The sequence below is a fragment of the Mesoplodon bidens genome (assembly GCF_964165515.1).
Source record: "Mesoplodon bidens genome assembly, chromosome: 12".
NCBI lineage: Eukaryota > Metazoa > Chordata > Mammalia > Artiodactyla > Ziphiidae > Mesoplodon > Mesoplodon bidens.
This window is the reverse complement of record NC_138168.1, coordinates 48,319,038-48,340,183: the sequence shown is the minus strand read 5'-3', so window position 1 is coordinate 48,340,183 and position 21,146 is coordinate 48,319,038. Positions and strand designations below refer to the sequence as shown.

The 21,146-nt window shown below is 41.8% G+C and overlaps 1 protein-coding gene across 1 annotated transcript in view; it reads left to right on the top strand.

The window, feature by feature from the left end:
- The first annotated feature begins 1,078 nt into the window (after positions 1-1,078).
- HDAC2 (histone deacetylase 2) overlaps positions 1,079-21,146 on the top strand; it is a 39,592-nt gene continuing 19,524 nt past the window's right edge. The window contains exons 1-3 of the mRNA XM_081251131.1: positions 1,079-1,389; positions 11,971-12,083; positions 20,960-21,077. Coding sequence (XP_081107257.1) covers positions 1,338-1,389; positions 11,971-12,083; positions 20,960-21,077 — 283 coding nt within the window. The 5' untranslated portion in view covers positions 1,079-1,337. The remainder of the gene's footprint in view (positions 1,390-11,970; positions 12,084-20,959; positions 21,078-21,146) is intronic.

The following is a 21,146-nucleotide window of genomic DNA, read 5'->3' as shown; positions in this document are numbered from 1 at the left end:
GGGAAAACTGTAAGTGGCAAATGGTATAGGGGAATAAGAGTTCTATGTAGCGGATTGTCAGCCTCCGCCTCACCCCAGTCACCTGCAAGGTGGCTGGCTTAGAGTAGGTAGGTGCTCGATGTTTGTTGACTTGTTGAACACAGGGACAAAGGTATTTATAACTTCCAAGAGTTATGAAAGTCCTTTCTCTGAACTTCTGCAACAACCTTTCAGTGCCCAGCTATCAGAAGCAGTCATAATGGAGTAGCTAGGGTGTGTGGATTTTGGAGAAAGACTGAAATCAAACTCCAGACCATCAACATTTGAGAGGATCAAGTTCCTTAATCTCCCCATTTATAAAGAAGAACTAGAAGTAATACTTACATACCAGCGTTGTTGGGAGTCTCAACTGAGTTAAGTTAACAGGTTATCTATTACAAATAGGTATCAATGAAATACATCATAAATGCAAACACTCAGAACCCTATCCAACACATAAATGCATTCCATAAATGCCCATTCAAACCCAGGGGCTCCTTAACGTCTGCAGTAGGTCCCCTTAACAGGTCAGAACCTCCGAGCAATTATCAGCAGAAAATGAAAAAATAAATGAAATCCACGACGACCCAGTATAGCGGCCGCGGGCTGCAGCTCGGCGGGTTCCATGCGGTCGAAGGGGTGGGAGAGTGGTCTCTCCCCGCCCGGCTCGGAGCACGTGGTCCGCCCGGGCGGGAGCTTAGCCACAGTGGGGGAGGGGAGCGGCGTGGGACATCGCGGAGGGGGTCTAGGCAGCCCCGGCTCCGGTTGGGGAGGCGCCGACTGCGCAGGCTCAAGATAGACGCAACCACTGTGGGAAGATACGAAGGGGTGGAGCGTTCACCTGGCTCCACGCTCTCTTTACTTACGGAGCGAAAGCCTGACTCTTTCAAAAAATCATTTTCCGACTATATTTGTAGCCGCCCTGCGCAAGTTGTTCATCATTAGAAGGCCTCCTTCCCCAGAAATGAAGAAGCCTCTTTCTCTAGTCGTGCCCCCTCCTCCCCCGTGGAGTCACAGTGGACGCGCCCCACCTCCCCTCGGCCTCCGGAGGTGGTTTGGCTGCCCCCTCCCCCTCCCCAGTGTCGCGAGTTGGCGCCGCTGCCACCCCCTGGTCCGCGCTCTCGGCCACTCGGCCGGGCGGTACCGAGCCCTCCCGGCACTCCCCTCCTCTCCTCCCTCCGGCCCTCCGGCCTGCCTTTCCCCGCGGCACTGCCACCCCCCCACCTTCGCCTCAGCCCTCTTCTCTCCCCGCCGAGCCGCGGCGACAGCAGCAGCAGCAGCCAGAGGAGGAGCCGGAGGCGGCGGTGGCCGGGGAGCCCATGGCGTACAGTCAGGGAGGCGGCAAGAAGAAAGTCTGCTACTACTACGATGGTGAGAGGCAGGCCGGCCGGCGGGTGGGTGGGCGGGCAGGGCTGCGGCGCCGGGCCCGGAGCCGCATCTGGCTCTGCGGCAGCCGTCGCGAGTGGTCGCCGGTGCTGAGGGGTCAGGAGGAGGGACCGACGTTTGGCCGCATCTTAACCCATTCGCGACCCGACGCTGTCTGGCAGCCTCCGCGGGGAGCTAAGTGGACGCCCCACTTTTCCGTCCGGCCCCTCTCCCTCCCGCAGTGCCGTCCGCCGCCGGCCTACCCTGGCTTCGTGCTGGTGCGAGGGAGACGGCCCTCCCTCACGCCTCTCCCGTCCGCCGCTCGTGGGAGGGAGGTTTGGGGTCCCCTGCTCCGGCCGCCTACACCCGATTTCTCCCCCCGGGTCAAAACAGCTACCCCGGCCCAGACTCCACACAAAGCCCCACGGCCGCGAGAGCTCCGCCCCTCGAGCCCCCATCCCTCCTCTCCCCTCCTCCGCTCCCCTCTGTCCCCGGCTGGCCCGAGCGTCTTCTCCTTTCTCTGCGGCCGGCCTCTCCCCGCACCCCTCGACCCGGGTGGGTGCTGGAGAGTACCCCTTGAGGGTGGGGGCCCACGTTCGCCTTGAGGCGCGCTCACACCCCTGTTTTGCGTGGGCTCCATCCCTCTCCTTTGTTTGCCGGGTGCTTTGAGCGCCACTTTCTCAGCATTCAAATGAAAAGGCTTCACTTCCTCAATAAAAATGAGGGTTTTCGAGTTTGAGGTAGTCAGGCTTCACGGGAAATAAGACTGTGGTAGGGCATCGTAGAGCTGTTGCTGCTTGTGTTGTCGATCAGACTCGATGGGTCCTGGCTTGCCTCTCTGAGAGGTGGTTACCACCCACTTCTTTGTTGCTTTGTTCGATCAGGAAATACCGTGCTTTGGAGGTGTGGGACAGATAGCATTGGCATTTGGCTTGCGAAGGCTGTTTCTAGGCGATGGGAGTCCTGGTGCAGGAAAACTTTGAGGAGCAGTGCAGGAAGTGCTAAATAATCAGAAAGCTTGAGCTCGTGGAACAGTAAATTATAAAAGTAAGATAATTTCAATTTAGGGGTTCTTCTCATTTGCAATTTGAGCAGTAAGTCTTCTTGAATCCTGTTTCTTGGGCCAGTCAAAATACAATGAAAGGAGCAGTTACCTTTTTTACAGATTGCACAAAGACGTTAACTTGGTAAATAGTTCCTAGTAGGTTACTCTCCAGAGAAGAAGTTCTAAAATTTAACAAAGAAACTAGGTTCAGAGACCTGAACGTCCATCTGATTTGTGAGAAGCAACACAAAATTTGGAAGCTGCTTACTACATTCAATGTATTGTAAACCGTAAAATCTTAGAGCGGTGGAAAGATCTTACAGGACTAAGTCAGAATAAATCTGACTTTAATTTTAAAATGGCCATATCATATCTCTTGAGTTAGCAAGGATGAATCATTTTAATGCCTATTTATATAAAATAACCACTTGTGTCATCTGTGGAAAAATCTAAAATCTTACAGAAGAAATCTAAATTGTTTGATATTTGGTAGCTAGTGCTAAATAGTCACAGCCATGTTTTTAAAATATTTTTTGAGAGAACTGCATGTATGTGTGATACAAATTGATTTGAAATTATGCCATCATGGGCGGGTGGAGATGGGAGTACATTTTAATTTTACCGTGAATTATTAACGTTTCTTAAAGTTAATTCTTGAAGAATTCACGCATATTTTGGGTCACTGGCCTGGTCTTGCATTCCATGACCAAATTGGAAAGTAAATAACCATGTATGTAAGTTAATTTTTAAAACATTGTTTCTCTAAGGTTTAGAGGTTGTTGTTGTCAGGGCTTTGGGTAGAGAAGAAAGGTTTTAAAAGGTTGGGGTAACTGGTGCTAAGGCTCTTCCTGGTGCTGTTAGTTGCTGTTGACAGTGATAGGCTCTGATAAAGTAAGCTGCTTGAAACTTCTTGTTACCAGGCTTGAACCGTAGAACCAGGAGGTACACTTAAGTTGCAGTTTTATCAGCTATTTGTTCCTGGGCCCGTTTATGATGAGCCTTTGTTGAGGGAATGGGAGCAAGTACTGGTCCCAAAGGTGGGATGCAGACTTGATAGGAAGAGTAATCTTTGATTGTGACTTAAGTACTTTATAGTGGACCATACAACTGCATTATCTGATGGCCAACAGCAGGTGTATAACTGAATGTTTGGGTATCTCTGGTTAGGTTATCTGTCTTTTGTCTATGGCTCTTCCTTGACTAATTTTTAGAATGGAATTTGTAGTTGCTTACATTTGGAATATGCTTTGAGTTCTTTTCTTGGGCGTGGGGCTAATAAAATATTTTGCAGAGGTTATTAAATTGAAGGGGTATTATTATGCTAATTCTTTGTATGTGATAGTATGTTAAGCTGTGCATAGTTAATTCCAAAGCTTACATTTTCATCACCAGAAAAACCCTATTTTGTCAGCTTATAAAGGTAGCAATAGTAGTTTTTTCTTTTTTTAATTGTGAGGAAAGGGGATGCAAGTAAAGGAGCTTGTGCACAGGGAACTGACTCTAAGATACACAACATGGATTGGATTGGGAGTGTATGGTGTCAATGACAATAGGGCCTTAATCTATTAGACTAGAATAGCTGGTTTTAACTTGTTAGTAAAGGAAGTAGAAGGAAGAAAGAAAGAGGAAAGGAGTGAAGTAGCAAATTCTGTAACCATAGGAATCCTACCTTTAGGCTTACTGGGACCATTAGGACTACTCTCGGTGACACAGAGAGAATGTCTAGCAAATGAAAGGGGCTTCTAAAAGACATATGTTCTTTTCTCTGTACACATTACAGTCTTCAGTATCATACCCTTTAGATCACTGGAATGATGGTTTCAAGTGAACCTTCAGGCACTGATGGATAAAGTATTCTTAAACCTTTGAGGACAAGTAAGAGAAGTTTTTACTTCTCTTATTGCAGCTATTGACTCATGACTCATTTCCAAAAACGTATATCTAAATCTTGATCTTCTAGTATATACTGCAAGATTGTCAATAATCTGTAAACGATATAGTTAGATCCCTTCTGGCTTTAAAATAATGTGACTTCCGGGCATTCCCTGGCAATGTGGTGGTTAGGGCTCTGAGCTTCCACTGCAGGGGCCATGGGTTCTGTCCCTGATCGGGGAACTGAAATCCCACACGCCACACAGCGGCCAAAAGAGAAAAAAATAAAAAGTAAAAAATAAAATGATGTGATTCTGTACTTAAATGTAATTAGCAAACCAAGCTTTGTTAGGCTCTGATTAAATACTCACATTATTAATACTTTACCTAGAAATGTTAAGTGTACTTTCTTTTAAGCTTGAGGCCAATTACATTTAGTGTCTTCTACTGTATATACAATATAATAGGGTTGTATATATACATAATTTATATGGTTATATGCATTGCTCTGTGTTGTATTCTTCCCTTCTCTGATAGGATACATCAAACTATTTGGAGACAAGTGGTTCAGAGAAAAGCACTCAACACTGTACAAAGAGTTACCAAGATCATGTCTCCCAATATACTCCTAGTTTACTGTAGCACATTATAAGAATTCTGCTTGGCAGCCAACTATTGACAGATTTCCTTAGACGTTTACTTATAACTGTGATGCCAAAGCCTTTTGCCAGGTAGTCTTTAATGTAATTGCATGGGTTCTTAGCTATAGTATAAATCCATAAAATAGTTATTATCCGTAAAATAGGTAATCGTTTCTTTGGAGGCAAATCAGGGTGCTGTATGAATTATAGCAGCAGTTCACAAATACCAATGGTTTTAATTGCACATCATTAATTTAAACATAGTAGGACATAAGACTGAGATTTTCATATACTTGGATTCTCTTCCCCCAGATTTTTTTTTACCATTTACTTCCTTCAAATTTCACCTTTTCAGAGAAGCTTTTCCCTGTTACCTTAATCCCTGTTATTGCTTTTCTCCCTATCAATTATACCACATAATTTTTGTCTCTCTTCCCACTAGAATATAAACTTCATGAGGACAGAACCTGTTTTGCTGATGTCTATACTTTCACCAGCCTAAATATAAATAAATAAGCAAACAAACATTTTTTACATTATTTTTATTACTTTTTTTTTTTTTTTTTTTTTTTTTTTTTGCAGTACGTGGCCACTGTTGTGGCCTCTCCCGTTGCAGAGCACAGGCTCCAGACGCACAGGCTCAGTGGCCATGGCTCACAGGCCCAGCCGCTCCGCGGCATGTGGGATCTTCCCAGACCAGGGCACGAACCCGTGTCCCCTGCATCGGCAGGCGGACTCTCAACCACTGCGCCACCAGGGAAGCCCCTTTTTACGTTATTGATGAGTAAATGATTAACACCTTATATTTTTATAGCTGGAGCACTTTCATGTAATATTCTCTCTAATTCTTACACCCACTCTAGTTACAGACAGGTAGGATGAGTGGCGTTTTATTTATTTTCCCCATGAAAAGAGATTCGTATCTCTGTTTGACTCAGTCCACCACTTAATCCTTTTCTACATTGTCTAGTTTTAATGTCCAAGGAGAGATCAACATCTGGTACCTAAAATATTTTTCTTTTTTCCTTTGGTGACCCAAGAGTGGAACTATTGCCACTGCTACAAAAAAAAAAAAAGGAGGTTTCTCTGCTACCAAAAAAAAAAAAAAGTATTAGTAATTATGTCTTTCCATTAACAAAAATTTTAAATGCTTGTGTTGACAAATCCTTAAAGGAAACAGTTGGAATTGGGGAGGAAGGGTAGTTATCTCTTAGGGAATAATAACAGCACTGAAACATGGCTGAGATAAGATTTAAAAGTTCAAGTGTAAGGGTGAAGTCAGCTTTGGGTTCAGAAATATCAAATGGGCTTAAAGTCCCTACTGTGTGCCAGGTAGAGAAAAGATTGAAGTCCTAAGAAGAAAATATAAGACCATATTAGAAATAAATGCTTGTAAGGGTGTGGAAAAAAGGGAACCCTCCTACACTGTTGGCGGAGATGTAAATTGGTACAGCCTCTATGGAGAACAGTGTGGAGGTTCCTTAAAAAACTGAAAATAGAGCTACCAAATTATCCAGCAATCCCACTCCTGGTCATATATCTGGAGAAAACTCTAATTCAAAAAGATACATGCACCCCAGGACTTCCCTGATGGCACAGTGGTTAAGAATCTGCCTGCCAATGCAGGGGTCACAGGTTCAAGCCCTGGTCTGGGAAGATCCCACGTGCCGCGGAGCAACTAAGCCTGTGCGCCACAACTACTGAGACTGCACTCTAGAGCCCATGGGCCACAACTCCTGAACCCTTGCGCCACAACTACTGAAGCCCGCACGCCTAGAGCCCATGCTCCGCAACAAGCGAAGCCACCTCATTGAGAAGCCCGCGCACCACAACAAAGAGTAGCTCCCGCTCACCGCAACTAGAGACAGCCCGCGTGCAGCAACAGAGACCCAATGCAGCCAAAATTAAATAAATAAATTGATTAAAAAAGAAAAAAGGATACATGCACCTCAGTGTTCATTGCAGCACTGTTTACAACAGCCAAGACATGGAAGCAACCTAGATTGCCAGCGACAGAGGAATGGGTAAAGGTGTGGTACATATATACAATGGACTATTACTCAACCATAAAAAAGAATAAAATAATGCCATTTGCAACCACATGGATGGACTTAGAGATTATACTAAGTAAAGTAAGTCAGACAGAGAAAGGCAAATATCATATGATATCACTTATACATGGAACCTAAAAAAATGATGCAAATGAACTTACTATACATGCGTGGAACCTAAAAAAATGATGCAAATGAACTTACAAAACAGAAACAAGACTCACAGACTTAGGAAACAAATTTATGGTTATTACCAAAGGGGAAAGGTGGGAGGGAGGGATAAATTAGGAATTTGGGATTAACATATACACACTACTATATATAAAATAGTTAATCTGTATAATACTGTATAGCACAGGGAACTCTACTCAGTACTATGTGATAACCTATGTGAGAAAAGAATCAGAAAGAATAGATATATGTATATGTATAACTGAATCACTTTGCTGTACATGTGAAACTAACACAGCGTTGTAAATCAACTATACTCCAATGTAAAATAAAAATCTAAAAGATTTTTTTAAAATGTCTTTAAGGAGAAAAAAAATAAGACTGTTAGATAGTAAGAGAGGGGACCTTTGTAGGGTAAATTGGACGAGGGAAGGCCTGAAGGCAGAGAGTGGGCCAGCCTCCTTAAAAGAGTTTTTCCTACATAAGACATTGCAAAGCCTGGGTAGTTAGAAAGAACCTGGTACACTTAATAGAAAGGAAGCCAAGAGGAAGACATGGGGGAACTGTAGGGTGCCAGGCCAAGTAGTAAAGGGCCAGACCACACAAGACTTTGTGGTAAGAGATTTGGACTTGAATATTCAGGAAGCAGAAAGCCATTGAAGGTTTCTTAAGTAGAGAAAACTCTGGAAAGTGTATAAAGAATGGTAAAGAGTAATAGAATGTGAACACTGAAAGCAAGGATTGAGTATATATTGGTCCACGTACAAGATAATAATTGCAACTGATAGACATGGACATATTTAAGAGAGGTTTTGGGAATAAAACCTATAGAACTTGTTGATGGATTGGAAATGGAGTGGGGGCTTTGTGATGACTGAATAAAGGATGGCTCCTAAATTTCTGAATTGAGCAGTTAGGTGACTTATTCCTGAGAGAAGAGGATTTAGGGCAGCACTCTTGATTCACGGACTTACCCAAGCACCTGCCTGGCACACGGTAGGCTCTCAGTCTGTTCAGTGAATGAGTGAACTTGAGAAACCCCTGATACTTCAAGGTTGGTGGAGGAGTGGCTGTGGGGTGGTAGTAAAGTCCAGGAACGTGGTATTGTGGAAGCCAAGAGTGAATGTTTCAAGAAGTGGCCAGTGTGTTAAAGCCGCTAGTGGACTAACTAGTCTGTGGAAGACAAAAATAATACAGTAGCTCTCTGTTTTTCTCCTGAATCATTTTTTAGTCAGCTTTTCTTCAGGGGTGTATTTTATATTTCATAGTCCTGACGTCCAAAATTATCTGAAAGATGAAAAAAAATTTTTGTAACTCATTTGGAATCAAAAGCTTAACCTGAATTAATGTTTATCATCTTATTCCTCTTATTCTAAATATTCATACATTTTTGCTGCAGAAATATTAATGTTTGATTACAGAATGCTGCCCAGTCTCCAGGTTATCACATAATATCTGGCAGATGTATCATTTTACATTTATAAAATCTGAAAAAGTCTGAAATGTATCTAGTCTCAAGGACTTTAGAGGACTTTATATAAAAGAGATTGTAGACCTTAGTAGCCACTTCTCTTCTGATAGCTTCTTGAAGAGTGAGCAGTTTTGAGAATTTTGCAGATAACTAAGTCTTTTTGGTAATTACTTCACATTGACAAAGTTTGTTGTATTCAAGGAGCCACTTTGAGCTAATTTTCCTGGATACTTATTTCATTGGTAAAGCATTTTAAAGTATTTTGAAGAAAGACTTGAAGCTTCAAGTCTTAAAGTATTTTGATGAAAATCAGGGTAACATTTTAAATGCCCAAATTACATTACTGACCATTTAAATCAGATGAATGAAATCCATAGGTTTTTAAAACTAAGAAAAGCTATTTTATCTTTTTGAAAAAGTGGATGGCTGTAAAGCACCCATGTAGAGAATTTTGTGATAGGGGATTAAGCAGGAAAAAAGTTGGGGATGGTTCTTTTAGACCCCCCCTTACATTTTGGAAGAATTCTTCATAAGCCAAATAGCAGTTATCTGTAGCTGCCCTTGTGGACATGTGTCATTTAAGTAGTGTGCATATTCTTCTTTTTTTAAAAAAAATAATTAATTTTTGTGTGCATTGGGTCTTTGTTGCTGCACACGGGCTTTCTCTAGTTGCAGAGATGGGGGGCTACTCTTCCTTGCAGCGTGCACACGGGCTTCTCATTGCGGTGGCTTCTCTCGTTAAAGAGCATAGGCTCTAGGTGCACAGGCTTCAGTAGTTGTGGCACGCAGTCTTGGTAGTTGGGGCACGCAGGCTTAGTAGTTGTGGTGCATGGGCTTGGTTGTTCTGCGGCATGTGGGATCTTCCCGGACCAGGGATTGAACCCGTGTGCCCTGCATTGGCGGGTGGATTCTTAACCACTGTACCACCAGGGTAGCCCAACAAAGACCTTAAGTCTTTATTAAAATGTTTGTATCCTGTATTATGTCCTTTTCTTGTCAGGCTTCCCCCTACCATTTCTTTCTAGGTTCTATAAGTGCCGTTTCTTTCCCAGTAGCTACTGCTTAAGAAGATTGGCAGAGTTGCCTTGCCTGAGCTTGAATCTAGCTCCTCTATTGCTATGTGACTTTGACAATGTCACCTGACTTGTCTGCATCTCATCTATCTTCACTATTATAAAATAGGAAAGTAGTAATGATACCTACATCATAGGGTTGTTGAGAAGATTAACAGATAATGCACATGAAGTGCTTAGAATAGTGCCTTCTAGTAAGCTGTCAATAAATGTTAATTATTGCTAACATCTTTTTTTATCAAGCACTCTTGCTGAGAAATTGCAACTGTACTTTCCCTTCTATAGATTATTGTGGTCTTTCCCATTATTAGATTAGTGATTACTTTTCACTGGATTCTCAGTATGTACATAACTAGAGTATTTGATCTTAAGATATGGTAGATATTAGAGACATTTCATCTTGATAATTCTTACACAGGGGTAGATGGAAGTTATGTGAAGACTAGTTTCTTTATTCTTATTCTCGTTATCTCCTTTGGTAGTGATGATAACTTAGAAATACCTTCCTTGCATTAACCTTAGCTCAGTGATGCTTTGTGTCTCTAGTGGGCTTTCTACATCTAAGAATTCATTGAGACCAGGCTGCTTTCAAGGAACTTTATGTGTACTACCATGATGTAGAGCGGAGCTTTATAGCTTGGGAGGTAGTTTGTTTCCTGCATTCATAGACTGAACTGTGATAAATGCAGAGGAGTATCCCCATATCTCTGCTTTGCTACTTGTCTGTATTGTCTTAGCTTTACTGTTGGTACAGATTAAGAAAGGTTACTTTCCTTTTAAATGACCATGGGTATATATGAATTGTTTTCAGAAGAGAGCTTGTGTTGAAAATGAAGAGTTAAGTAAATTAGAGGTGCGGTACCAACAAAATCAATTAGTAGTAGTATTAGAAACGGGTATGTTATAAAAGTGAATGTTCATCCTGGACTGTTATCAAAAATATGGAAGAGAGAAGCAAAAGTTTTTGAATTCTTAGTTTTCATTAAACAAACAAAAAAAGGTGTGTATTTAGGCAGGATTTTGAAAGATTTTTTTGATCTAGAAGGGGAGTAAATGGCATTCTTTATCCCTAGTTTTTATTATATGAACCCATGTTTAAATGATTAACTTCAAACCATTAAAATCAGCTTGGCTATCCTAACAAAATTTTAGAATTGATTATTTAAAAACTAGAATTAGTACTGAAGGTAATTTCTAATAAAGGCTGTTGTAAAAATTACCCATTACATTAGAAAAATGGTATATATTTAAGTGGCATCCTTAACACTTTATTATAGAAACACTGGATCTTTATCTAAAAGTATTGTTGAAATTTGGTAGACAAAAATCTGGGATTTTGGTGGGGTTTTTTTTGTTGTTGTTTTTTGCGGTACGTGGGCCTCTCACTGTTGTGGCCTCTCCCGCTGCGGAGCGCAGGCTCAGCGGCCATGGCTCATGGGCCCAGCCACTCCGCGGCATGTGGGATCTTCCCAGACCAGGGCACAAACCCGTGTCCCCTGCATCGGCAGGCGGACTCTCAACCACTGCGCCACCAGGGAAGCCCTGGTGTTATTTTATTTAAAGTAAATCTTACGTGTCAGTTTTAAGACCTTGGGATGTAATATATCATAAAAAGATAGGTTAGGAATTATAACTTTTTAATCGTGAAGAATAAGAAAAAATATCCTTATTACCTTGAAAAATGTAATAAGTATGTAATCATAGTAAAACTTTATTTAGGATCCAAATTTCAGTTACCAAAATTTTTATTGACTGTGATATGGATATATAAAACATTGTAGCCACGATAATACCAACTATAAAGGATTTTTGGCATGCCAGTGAATCATCCAAGAAGCAATATTTGCTATAAAATTTTTAAGTCATACTGGTGAAACTCAGAGAATGTACCTTAAGCATCTAAATTTGCCAGTAAATACTAAAAGCAGGTATCACTCCGAGGAACAGAAACTTTTGTAAGTGAGTAAAGAGTGTTTTATTCGGGCTAATCCTAAATAAGAAAGTTCAGTAAACTAAAAATCAGAAAAGCTTTAATCTTTGAACAAACATAATGTATTGATGGAGTCATCAGTATGTAAAAGTGTGCATAGGATCTTGGTTTTCTAATACAGTTTGAAAGTTGCAAAATCTAAAATTATTATTTAAGATTTCAAATAAAGCTTATTTAGGTGATAAATGTCGTCTAATAGTGAACACATAAATTTAAATAGTTCATGAAGATTCTCTTGTCTCTATTGTTCATTTTGTCTCTTTCCTCTTTTAGGTGATATTGGAAATTATTATTACGGACAGGGTCATCCCATGAAACCTCATAGGATCCGCATGACCCATAACTTGCTGCTAAATTATGGCTTGTATAGAAAAATGGAAATATATGTGAGTATACCTTTCGGTAAATATTCACTCTTTGTTTGTTTAAACCACTACTTTGAAACTTTGTTTTCAAAGTTGGAGGGCATTTAGCAGATGAAAAGGTGTGGAAGAAAACAGAAACTCCTCTTTTTGTTTTATTCTTCAGAGAAAACTTGAGAGTGTGGGAGCTGTGGCCTCTTTTTTTTCCCCTATTCCTTCAACCATTTTAAAAAATAGTTTCCCTTCCCCAGGCTTTCACATAACTGGAGACCAACTCAATTTAGCATATACTAAATATTTTTGTTATGATAATTATTGACCTGTCTGCTGCTGAAGAGTTGACCTGGGACTGTTACAAAAGAATTATGCACTTTTGCAAGGAGCCCGCGAGGGGGGTTGGCGCGCGCTAAACGGGAGAAGCACTGGTTTGAGAAAAGCATGGGTCGCAAGTACACATTGGGACCCTGCCATTAATGGAGGGGAAAAGCGGGGAGACGCCAGCAGATTCCATCCTGTAAGCTGGTAGGAAGCCTGAAGGCTTGATGGGATTCCAGTGTGATAGGAGGCAAGGACATGCTTCAGGACCCCGGAGGAAGATGGCGGAAGAGTAAGATGCGGAGATCACCTTCCTCCCCACAGATACATCAGAAATTCATCTACACGTGGAACAACTCCTACAGAACACCTACTGAACGCTGACAGAAGACCTCAGACCCCCCAAAAGGCAAGAAGCTCCCCACATACCTGGGTAGGGCAAAAGAAAAAAAGAATAAACAGAGACAATAGGATAGGGACGGGACCTGCACCAGTGGGAGGGAGCCGTGAAGGGGGGAAGGTTTCTACACACTACAAGCCCCTTCGCAGGCGGAGACTGTAGGTGGCGGAGGGGGAAAGCTTCGGAGTAGCGGAGGAGAGCACAGCAACAGGGGTGCGGAGGGCAAAGCGGAGAGATTCTGGCACAGAGGACCGGTGCCCTCAGGCACACACCAGCCCGAGAGGCTTGTCTGCTCGGCCGCCGTGGCGGGCGGGGCTGGGAGCTGAGGCTCGGGTATCGGCTTTCAGTCGGAGCGCAGGGAGAGGACTGGGGCTGGCGGCAGGAAGAGAGCCTGAAGGGGTTAGTGCACCACGGCTAGCCCGGAGGGAGTCCGGGGAAAGGGTCTGGAGCTGCTGAAGAGGCAAGAGACTTTTTTCCCTTTTGTTTCCTGGTGCGCGAGGAGAGGGCATTAAGAGGGCTGCTTGGGGAAGCGCCGGAGACAGGCACGAGCCGCGGGTAAGGCACGGACCTCGGAGACGGGCGTGGGCCGCCGCCGCCCGCCGCCGCTGCTGCCGCCGCCGCGGGGCCTGTGTGCGAGCGCGGGTCACTGTCCGCCCCGCCTTCCGGGGGGCCTGTGCACCCCGCCACTGCCGGGGTCCCCGAGACCCGGGGACGGCTTTCCCGGGAAAGCGCACGGAGCGCCACGGGCTGCTGCAACGTCACGCCGGCCTCTGCCGCCGCAGGCCCGCCCCACACTGCGCGCCCCTCCCTCCCCTCTGCCTGAGTGAGCCAGAGCCCCCGAATCAGCGGCTCCTTTAAACCCGTCCTGTCTGAGCGAAGAACGGACGCCCTCCGGCGACCTACGCGCAGAGGCGGGGCCAGGTCCAAGGCTGAGACCCGGGAGCTGTGAGAGCAGAGGCAGGGAAATCTCTCTGTGCAGCCTCGGAGGCAGCGGATTAAAGCTCCACGGTCCATTTGATGTGCCCTGCGTCTGTGGAGTGCATGAATGGACAGCAAATCATCCCAAATTGAGGAAGTGGACTTTGAGGACAAGATTTAAGACTTTCCCCCCTTTTCCTCTTTTTACAACGAATTATTCCAAATTAAGGAGGTGGACTTAGAGAGCAAGATTTCAGACTTCTCGCCCTTTTCCTCTTTTTACAACGAATTATCCCAAATTGAGGAGGTGGACTTGGAGAGCAAGATTTTTGATTTTTCCCCCTGCTCTCTTTTTGTGAATGTGTATGTGTAATCTTCTGTGTAACATTCTCTCTGTATAGCTTTGCTTCCACCATATGTCTCAGGGTTCTATCGGTCTGGTTTTTTGTTTTTTTTTTTCAATAATTACTTTCTAATTTTAATAACGCTACTATATTTCATACTTTATTCTATTTTACTTTACCTGCTCTTTCTTTTTTTCCTACTCTCCCTTCCTCCCTCCCTCCCTCCGCTCCTCCTTTCCTTCTTTCTTTTTCTTTCCTCCCTCCCACCCTTCTTCTTTCCACTTTCTTTTTCTTTCCTTCCTCCCTCCCTCCTGTCTTTCTTCCTTTCCTTCCTCCCTCCCTCCCTCCTTTCTTTCCTTCTTTCTTTCCATCCTTCCTCCCTCCCTCCCTCCTTTCTTTCTTCCTTCCTTCCTTCCTTCCTTTCTTCCCTTCTTCCTTTCTTTCCCTCTCTCTTTCTTTCTTCTACTAATTCTTTCTTTCTACTTTTTCTCCCTGTTACTCTGAGCCGGGTGGATGAAAGGCTCTTGGTGCTGCAGCCAGGAGCCAGTGCTGTGCCTCTGAAGTGGGAGAGCCAACTTCAGGACACGGGTCCACAAGAGACCTCCCAGCTCCACATAATATCAAGCAGCGAAAATCTCCCAGAGATCTCCATCCCAACACCAGCACCCAGCTTCAGTCAACGACCAGCAAGCTACAGTGCAGGTCACCCTATGCCAAGCAACTAGCAAGGCAGGAACACAACCCCACCCATTAGCAGAGAGGCTACCTAAAAACATAATAAGGCCATAGGCACCCCAAAACACACCACCAGACGTGGACCTGTCCACCAGAAAGACAAGATCGAGCCTCAACCACCAGAGCACAGGAATTAGTCCCCCCCACCAGGAAGCCTACACAACCTACTGAAACAACCTTAGCCACTGGGGTCAGACACCAAAAACAACGGGAACTACGAATCTGCAGCCGGCAAAAAGGAGACCCCAAACACAGTAACATAAGCAAAATGAGAAGGCAGAAAAACACACAGCAGGTGAAGGAGCAAGATAAACACCTACCAGACCTAACAAATGAAGAGGTAATAGGCAGTCTACCTGAAAAAGAATTCAGAATAATGATAGTAAAGCTGATCCAAGATTCTATTTCCATGATCCATAATCTTGGAAATAGAATAGACAACATGCAAGAAACAGTTAACAAGGACCTAGAAGAACTAAAGATGAATCAAGCATCGATTAAAAACACAATAAATGAAATGAAAAATACTCTAGATGGGATCAATAGCAGAATAACTGAGGCAGAAGAACGGATAAGTGAGGTGGAAGATAAAATAGTGGAAATAACTGATGCAGAGCAAAATAAAGAAAAAAGAATGAAAAGAACAGAGGAGAGTCTCAGAGATCTCTGGGACAACATTAAACGCACCAACATTCGAATTATAGGGGTTCCAGAAGAAGAAGAGAAAAAGAAAGGGACTGAGAAAATATTTGAAGAGATTATAGTTGAAAACTTCCCCAATATGGGAAAGGAAATAGTTAATCAAGTCCAGGAGGCACAGAGAGTCCCATACAGAATAAATCCAAGGAGAAATACACCAAGACACATATTAATCAAACTGTCAAAAATTAAACACAAAGAAATCATATTAAAAGCAGCAAGGCAAAAACAACAAATAACACACAAGGGAATCCCCATCAGGTTAACAGCTGATCTCTCAGCAGAAACCCTACAAGCCAGAAGGGAGTGGCAGGACATAATTAAAGTGATGAAGGAGAGAAACCTGCAACCTAGATTACTCTACCCAGCAAGGATCTCATTCAGATTTGATGGAGAAATTAAAACCTTTACAGACAAGCAAAAGCTGAGAGAGTTCAGCACCACCAAACCAGCTTTACAACAAATGCTAAAGGAACTTCTCTAGGCAAGAAACACAACAGAAGGAATATACCTACAATAACGAACCCAAAGCAATTAAGGAAATGGGAATAGGAACATACATATCAATAATTACCTTAAATGTAAATGGACTAAATGCTCCCACCAAAAGACACAGAGTGGCTGAATGGATACAAAAACAAGACCCATATATATGCTGTCTACAAGAGACCCACTTCAGACCTAGAGACACATACAGATTGAAAGTAAAGGGATGGAAAAAGATATTCCATGCAAATGGAAATCAAAAGAAAGCTGGAGTAGCAATTCTTATATCAGACAAAATAGACTTTAAAATAAAGACTATTAGAAGAGACAAGGAAGGACACTACATAACGATAAAGGGATCGATCCAAGAAGAAGATATAACAATTGTAAATATTTATGCACCCAACATAGGAGCACCTCAATACATAAGGCAAATACTAACAGCCATAAAAGGGGAAATCGACAGTAACACACTCATAGTAGGGGACTTTAACACCCCACTTTCACCAATGGACAGATCATCCAAAATGAAAATAAATAAGGAAACACAAGCTTTAAATGATACATTAAACGAGATGGACTTAGTTGATATTTATAGGACATTCCATCCAAAAACAACAGAATACACATTTTTCTCAAGTGCTCATGGAACATTCTCCAGGATAGATCATATCTTGGGTCACAAATCAAGCCTCGGTAATTTTAAGAAAATTGAAATTGTATCAAGTATCTTCTCCGACCACAATGCTATGAGACTAGACATCAATTACAGGAAAAGATGTGTAAAAAATACAAACACATGGAGGCTAAACAATACACTACTCAATAACGAAGTGATCACTGAAGAAATCAAAGAGGAAATTAAAAAATACCTAGAAACAAATGACAATGGAGACACGACGACCCAAAACCTATGGGACGCAGCAAAAGCAGTTCTAAGGGGGAAGTTTATAGCAATACAATCCCACCTTAAGAAACAGGAAGCATTTCGAGTAAACAACCTGACCCTGCACCTAAAGCAATTAGAGAAAGAAGAACAAAAATACCCCAAAGCTAGCAGAAGGAAAGAAATCATAAAGATCAGATCAGAAATAAATGAAAAAGAAATGAAGGAAACGATAGCAAAGATCAACCAAACTAAAAGCTGGTTCTTTGAGAAGATAAACAAAATTGACAAACCATTAGCCAGACTCATCAAGAAAAAAAGGGAGAAGACTCAAATCAATAGAATTAGAAATGAAAAAGGAGAAGTAACAACTGACACTGCAGAAATACAAAAGATTATGAGAGATTACTATAAGCAACTCTATTCCAATAAAATGGACAACCTGGAAGAAATGGACACATTCTTAGAAATGCACAACCTGCCAAGACTGACTCAGGAAGAAATAGAAAATATGAATAGACCAATCACAAGCACTGAAATTGAAACTGTGATTAAAAATCTTCCATCAAACAAAAGCCCAGGACCAGATGGCTTCACAGGTGAATTCTATCAAACATTTAGAGAAGAGCTAACACCTATCCTTCTCAAACTCTTCCAAAATATAGCAGAGGGAGGAACACTCCCAAACTCATTCTATGAGGCCGACATCACCTTGATACCAAAACCAGGCAAGGATGTCACAAAGAAAGAAAACTACAGGCCAATATCACTGATGAACATAGATGCAAAAATCCTCAACAAAATACTAGCAAACAGAATCCAAGAGCACATTAAAAGGATCATACACCATGATCAAGTGGGGTTTATCCCAGGAATGCAAGGATTCTTCAATATACACAAATCAATCAATGTAATACACCATATTAACAAGTTGAAGGAGAAAAACCATATGATCATCTCAATAGATGCAGAGAAAGCTTTCGACAAAATTCAACACCCATTTATGATAAAAACCCTGCAGAAAGTAGGTATAGAGGGATCTTTCCTCAACATAATAAAGGCCATATATGACAAACCCACAGCCAACATTGTCCTCAATGGTGAAAAACTGAAACCATTTCCACTAAGATCAGGAACAAGACAAGGCTGCCCACTCTCACCACTCTTATTCAACATAGTTTTGGAAGTTTTAGCCACAGCAATCAGAGAAGAAAAGGAAATAAAAGGAATCCAAATTGGAAAAGAAGAAGTAAAGCTGTCACTGTTTGCAGATGACATGATACTATACATAGAGAATCCTAAAGATGCTACCGAAAAACTACTAGAGCTAATCAATGAATTTGGTAAAGTAGCAGGATATAAAATTAATGTACAGAAATCTCTGGCATTCCTGTACACTAATGATGAAAAATCTGAAAATGAAATCAAGAAAACACTCCCATTTACCATCGCAACAAAAAGAATAAAATATCTAGGAATAAACCTACCTAAGGAGACAAAAGACCTGTATGCAGAAAACTATAAGACACTGATGAAAGAAATTAAAGATGATACAAATAGATGGAGAGATATACCATGCTCCTGGATTGGAAGAATCAATATTGTGAAAATGACTCTACTACCGAAAGCAATCTACAGATTCAATGCAATCCCTATCAAACTACCAATGGCATTTTTCACAGAACTAGAACAAAAAATTTCAAAATTTGTTTGGAAAAACAAAAGGCCCCGAATAGCTAAAGCAATCTTGAGAACGAAAAACGGAGCTGGAGGAATCAGGCTCCCTGACTTCAGACTATACTACAAAGCTACAGTAATTAAGACAGTCTGGTACTGGCATAAAAACAGAAAGATAGATCAGTGGATCAGGATAGAAAGCCCAGAGATAAACCCACGCACATATGGCCAACTTATCTTTGATAAAGGAGGCAGGAATGTACAGTGGAGAAAGGACAGCCTCTTCAATAAGTGGTGCTGGGAAAACTGGACAGGGACATGTAAAAGTTTGAGATTAGATCATTCCCTAGCACCATACACAAAAATAAGCTCAAAATGGATTAAAGACTTAAATGTAAGGCCAGAAACTATCAAACTCTTAGAGGAAAACATAGGTAGAACACTCTATGACATAAATCACAGCAAGATCCTTTTGGACCCACCTCCTAGAGAAATGGAAATAAAAACAAAGATAAACAAATGGGACCTAATGAAACTTCAAAGCTTTTGCACAGCAAAGGAAACCATAAAGAAGACCAAAAGACAACCCTCAGAATGGGAGAAAATATTTGCAAATGAAGCAACTGACAAAGGATTAATCTCCAAAATTTATAAACAGCTCATGCAGCTCAATAGCAAAAAAACAGACAACCCAATCCAAAAATGGGCAGAAGACTTAAATAGGCATTTCTCCAAAGAAGATATACAGACTGCCAACAAACACATGAAAGAATGCTCAACATCATTAATCATTAGAGAAATGCAAATCAAAACTACAATGAGATATCATCTCACACCAGTCAGAATGGCCATCATCAAGAAATCTAGAAACAATAAATGCTGGAGAGGGTGTGGAGAAAAGGGAACACTCTTGCACTGCTGGTGGGAATGTGAATTGGTACAGCCACTATGGAGAACGGTATGGAGGTTCCTTAAAAAACTACAAATAGAACTACCATATGACCCAGCAATCCCACTACTGGGCATATACCCTGAGAAAACCATAATTCAAAAAGAGACATGTACCAAAATGTTCATTGCAGCTCTATTCACAATAGCCCGGAGCTGGAAACAACCTAAGTGTCCATCATCGGATGAATGGATAAAGAAGATGTGGCACATATATACAATGGAATATTACTCAGCCATAAAAAGAAACGAAACTGAGCTATTTGTAATGAGGTGGATAGACCTAGAGTCTGTCATACAGAGTGAAGTTAGTCAGAAAGAGAAAGACAAATACCGTATGCTAACACATATATACGGAATTTAAAAAAAAAATGTCATGAAGAACCTAGGGGCAAAACGGGAATGAAGACGCAGACCTACTTGAGAATGGACTTGAGGATATGGGGAGGGGGAAGGGTGGGCTGTGACAAGGCGAAAGAGAGGCATGGACGTGTATACACTACCAAACGTAAGGTAGATAGATAGTGGGAAGCAGCCGCAGAGCACAGGGAGATCAGCTCGGTGCTTTGTGACCGCCTGGAGGGGTGGGATGGGGAGGGTGGGAGGGAGGGAGATGCATGAGGGAAGGGATGTGGGAACAGATGTATATGTATGACTGATTCACTTTGTTATAAAGCAGAAACTAATTAAAAAAATAAATAAACTTTAAAAAAAAAAAAAGAATTATGCAGAAAATTAATCCTACCAATATTTGTCAGCATATAGGAACACTGTATTAGTGAGCAAGCAAAGTGTCTATTTTGTAGAAGACGTGGGAATATAGATAAACAGATATAAGATGCAACAATTCTTATCCACTTGGGGAGAAAAGAAAGACTTGAAGCAGTTAACAATGTTGGGTAATATATGTGAGCTTCTTTGTTTCAGCTTATAGACATTTAGAGAAGAGGAGTTGGATAAGACTTTCAGTCAGGAAGCCTTGTGGCAGAAGTGTGTCATAAATGAAAAGATCCTAGGAACAAGGATGATTTGGATAGTCAGAGGAAAAGAAAGAGAGATCATGAACTAGTAGAGAATGAATCTCATTCTACCTGAATGAGTCTCACTCATCCTTCCTGAAGCTTTTTGGTCATTGAAATTACTGGATATAGAGCAGGAGGTTTGTGATAGAAAATAAGAGAAAGTAGAGTTTATGAACGTGGATTAGTCTTTAGAAGGGTTGACCTATTTCCACTAAAATAAAAAGAGTGATTAATTCATAGTTGGTGTTAGGCCTGCCTAATCCTTTTTAAAGGAATGTGAATTATCTTTGGATTTGATTTCTGTTTTCTAAAACGTATAAATTTGGATTTGCTTTGGAATTTATCTATTTTGTTCTGGCAGACCTAGTTCTTTTGAGAGTATTGTTAGGGGAAATTGTATACTTCGTGTTTGGTAACCCTGATGTAACCAGTTATAATTCCACAATTCTGACATTTATTTTTCTTCACAGAGGCCCCATAAAGCCACTGCTGAAGAAATGACAAAATACCACAGCGATGAGTACATCAAATTTCTACGTTCAATAAGACCAGATAACATGTCCGAGTATAGTAAGCAGATGCAGAGATGTACGTTTCTATGTTAAAAGTATATATTAGTAGTGATAAATATAAATGAGTACTTTTAGAAGCTTGTAA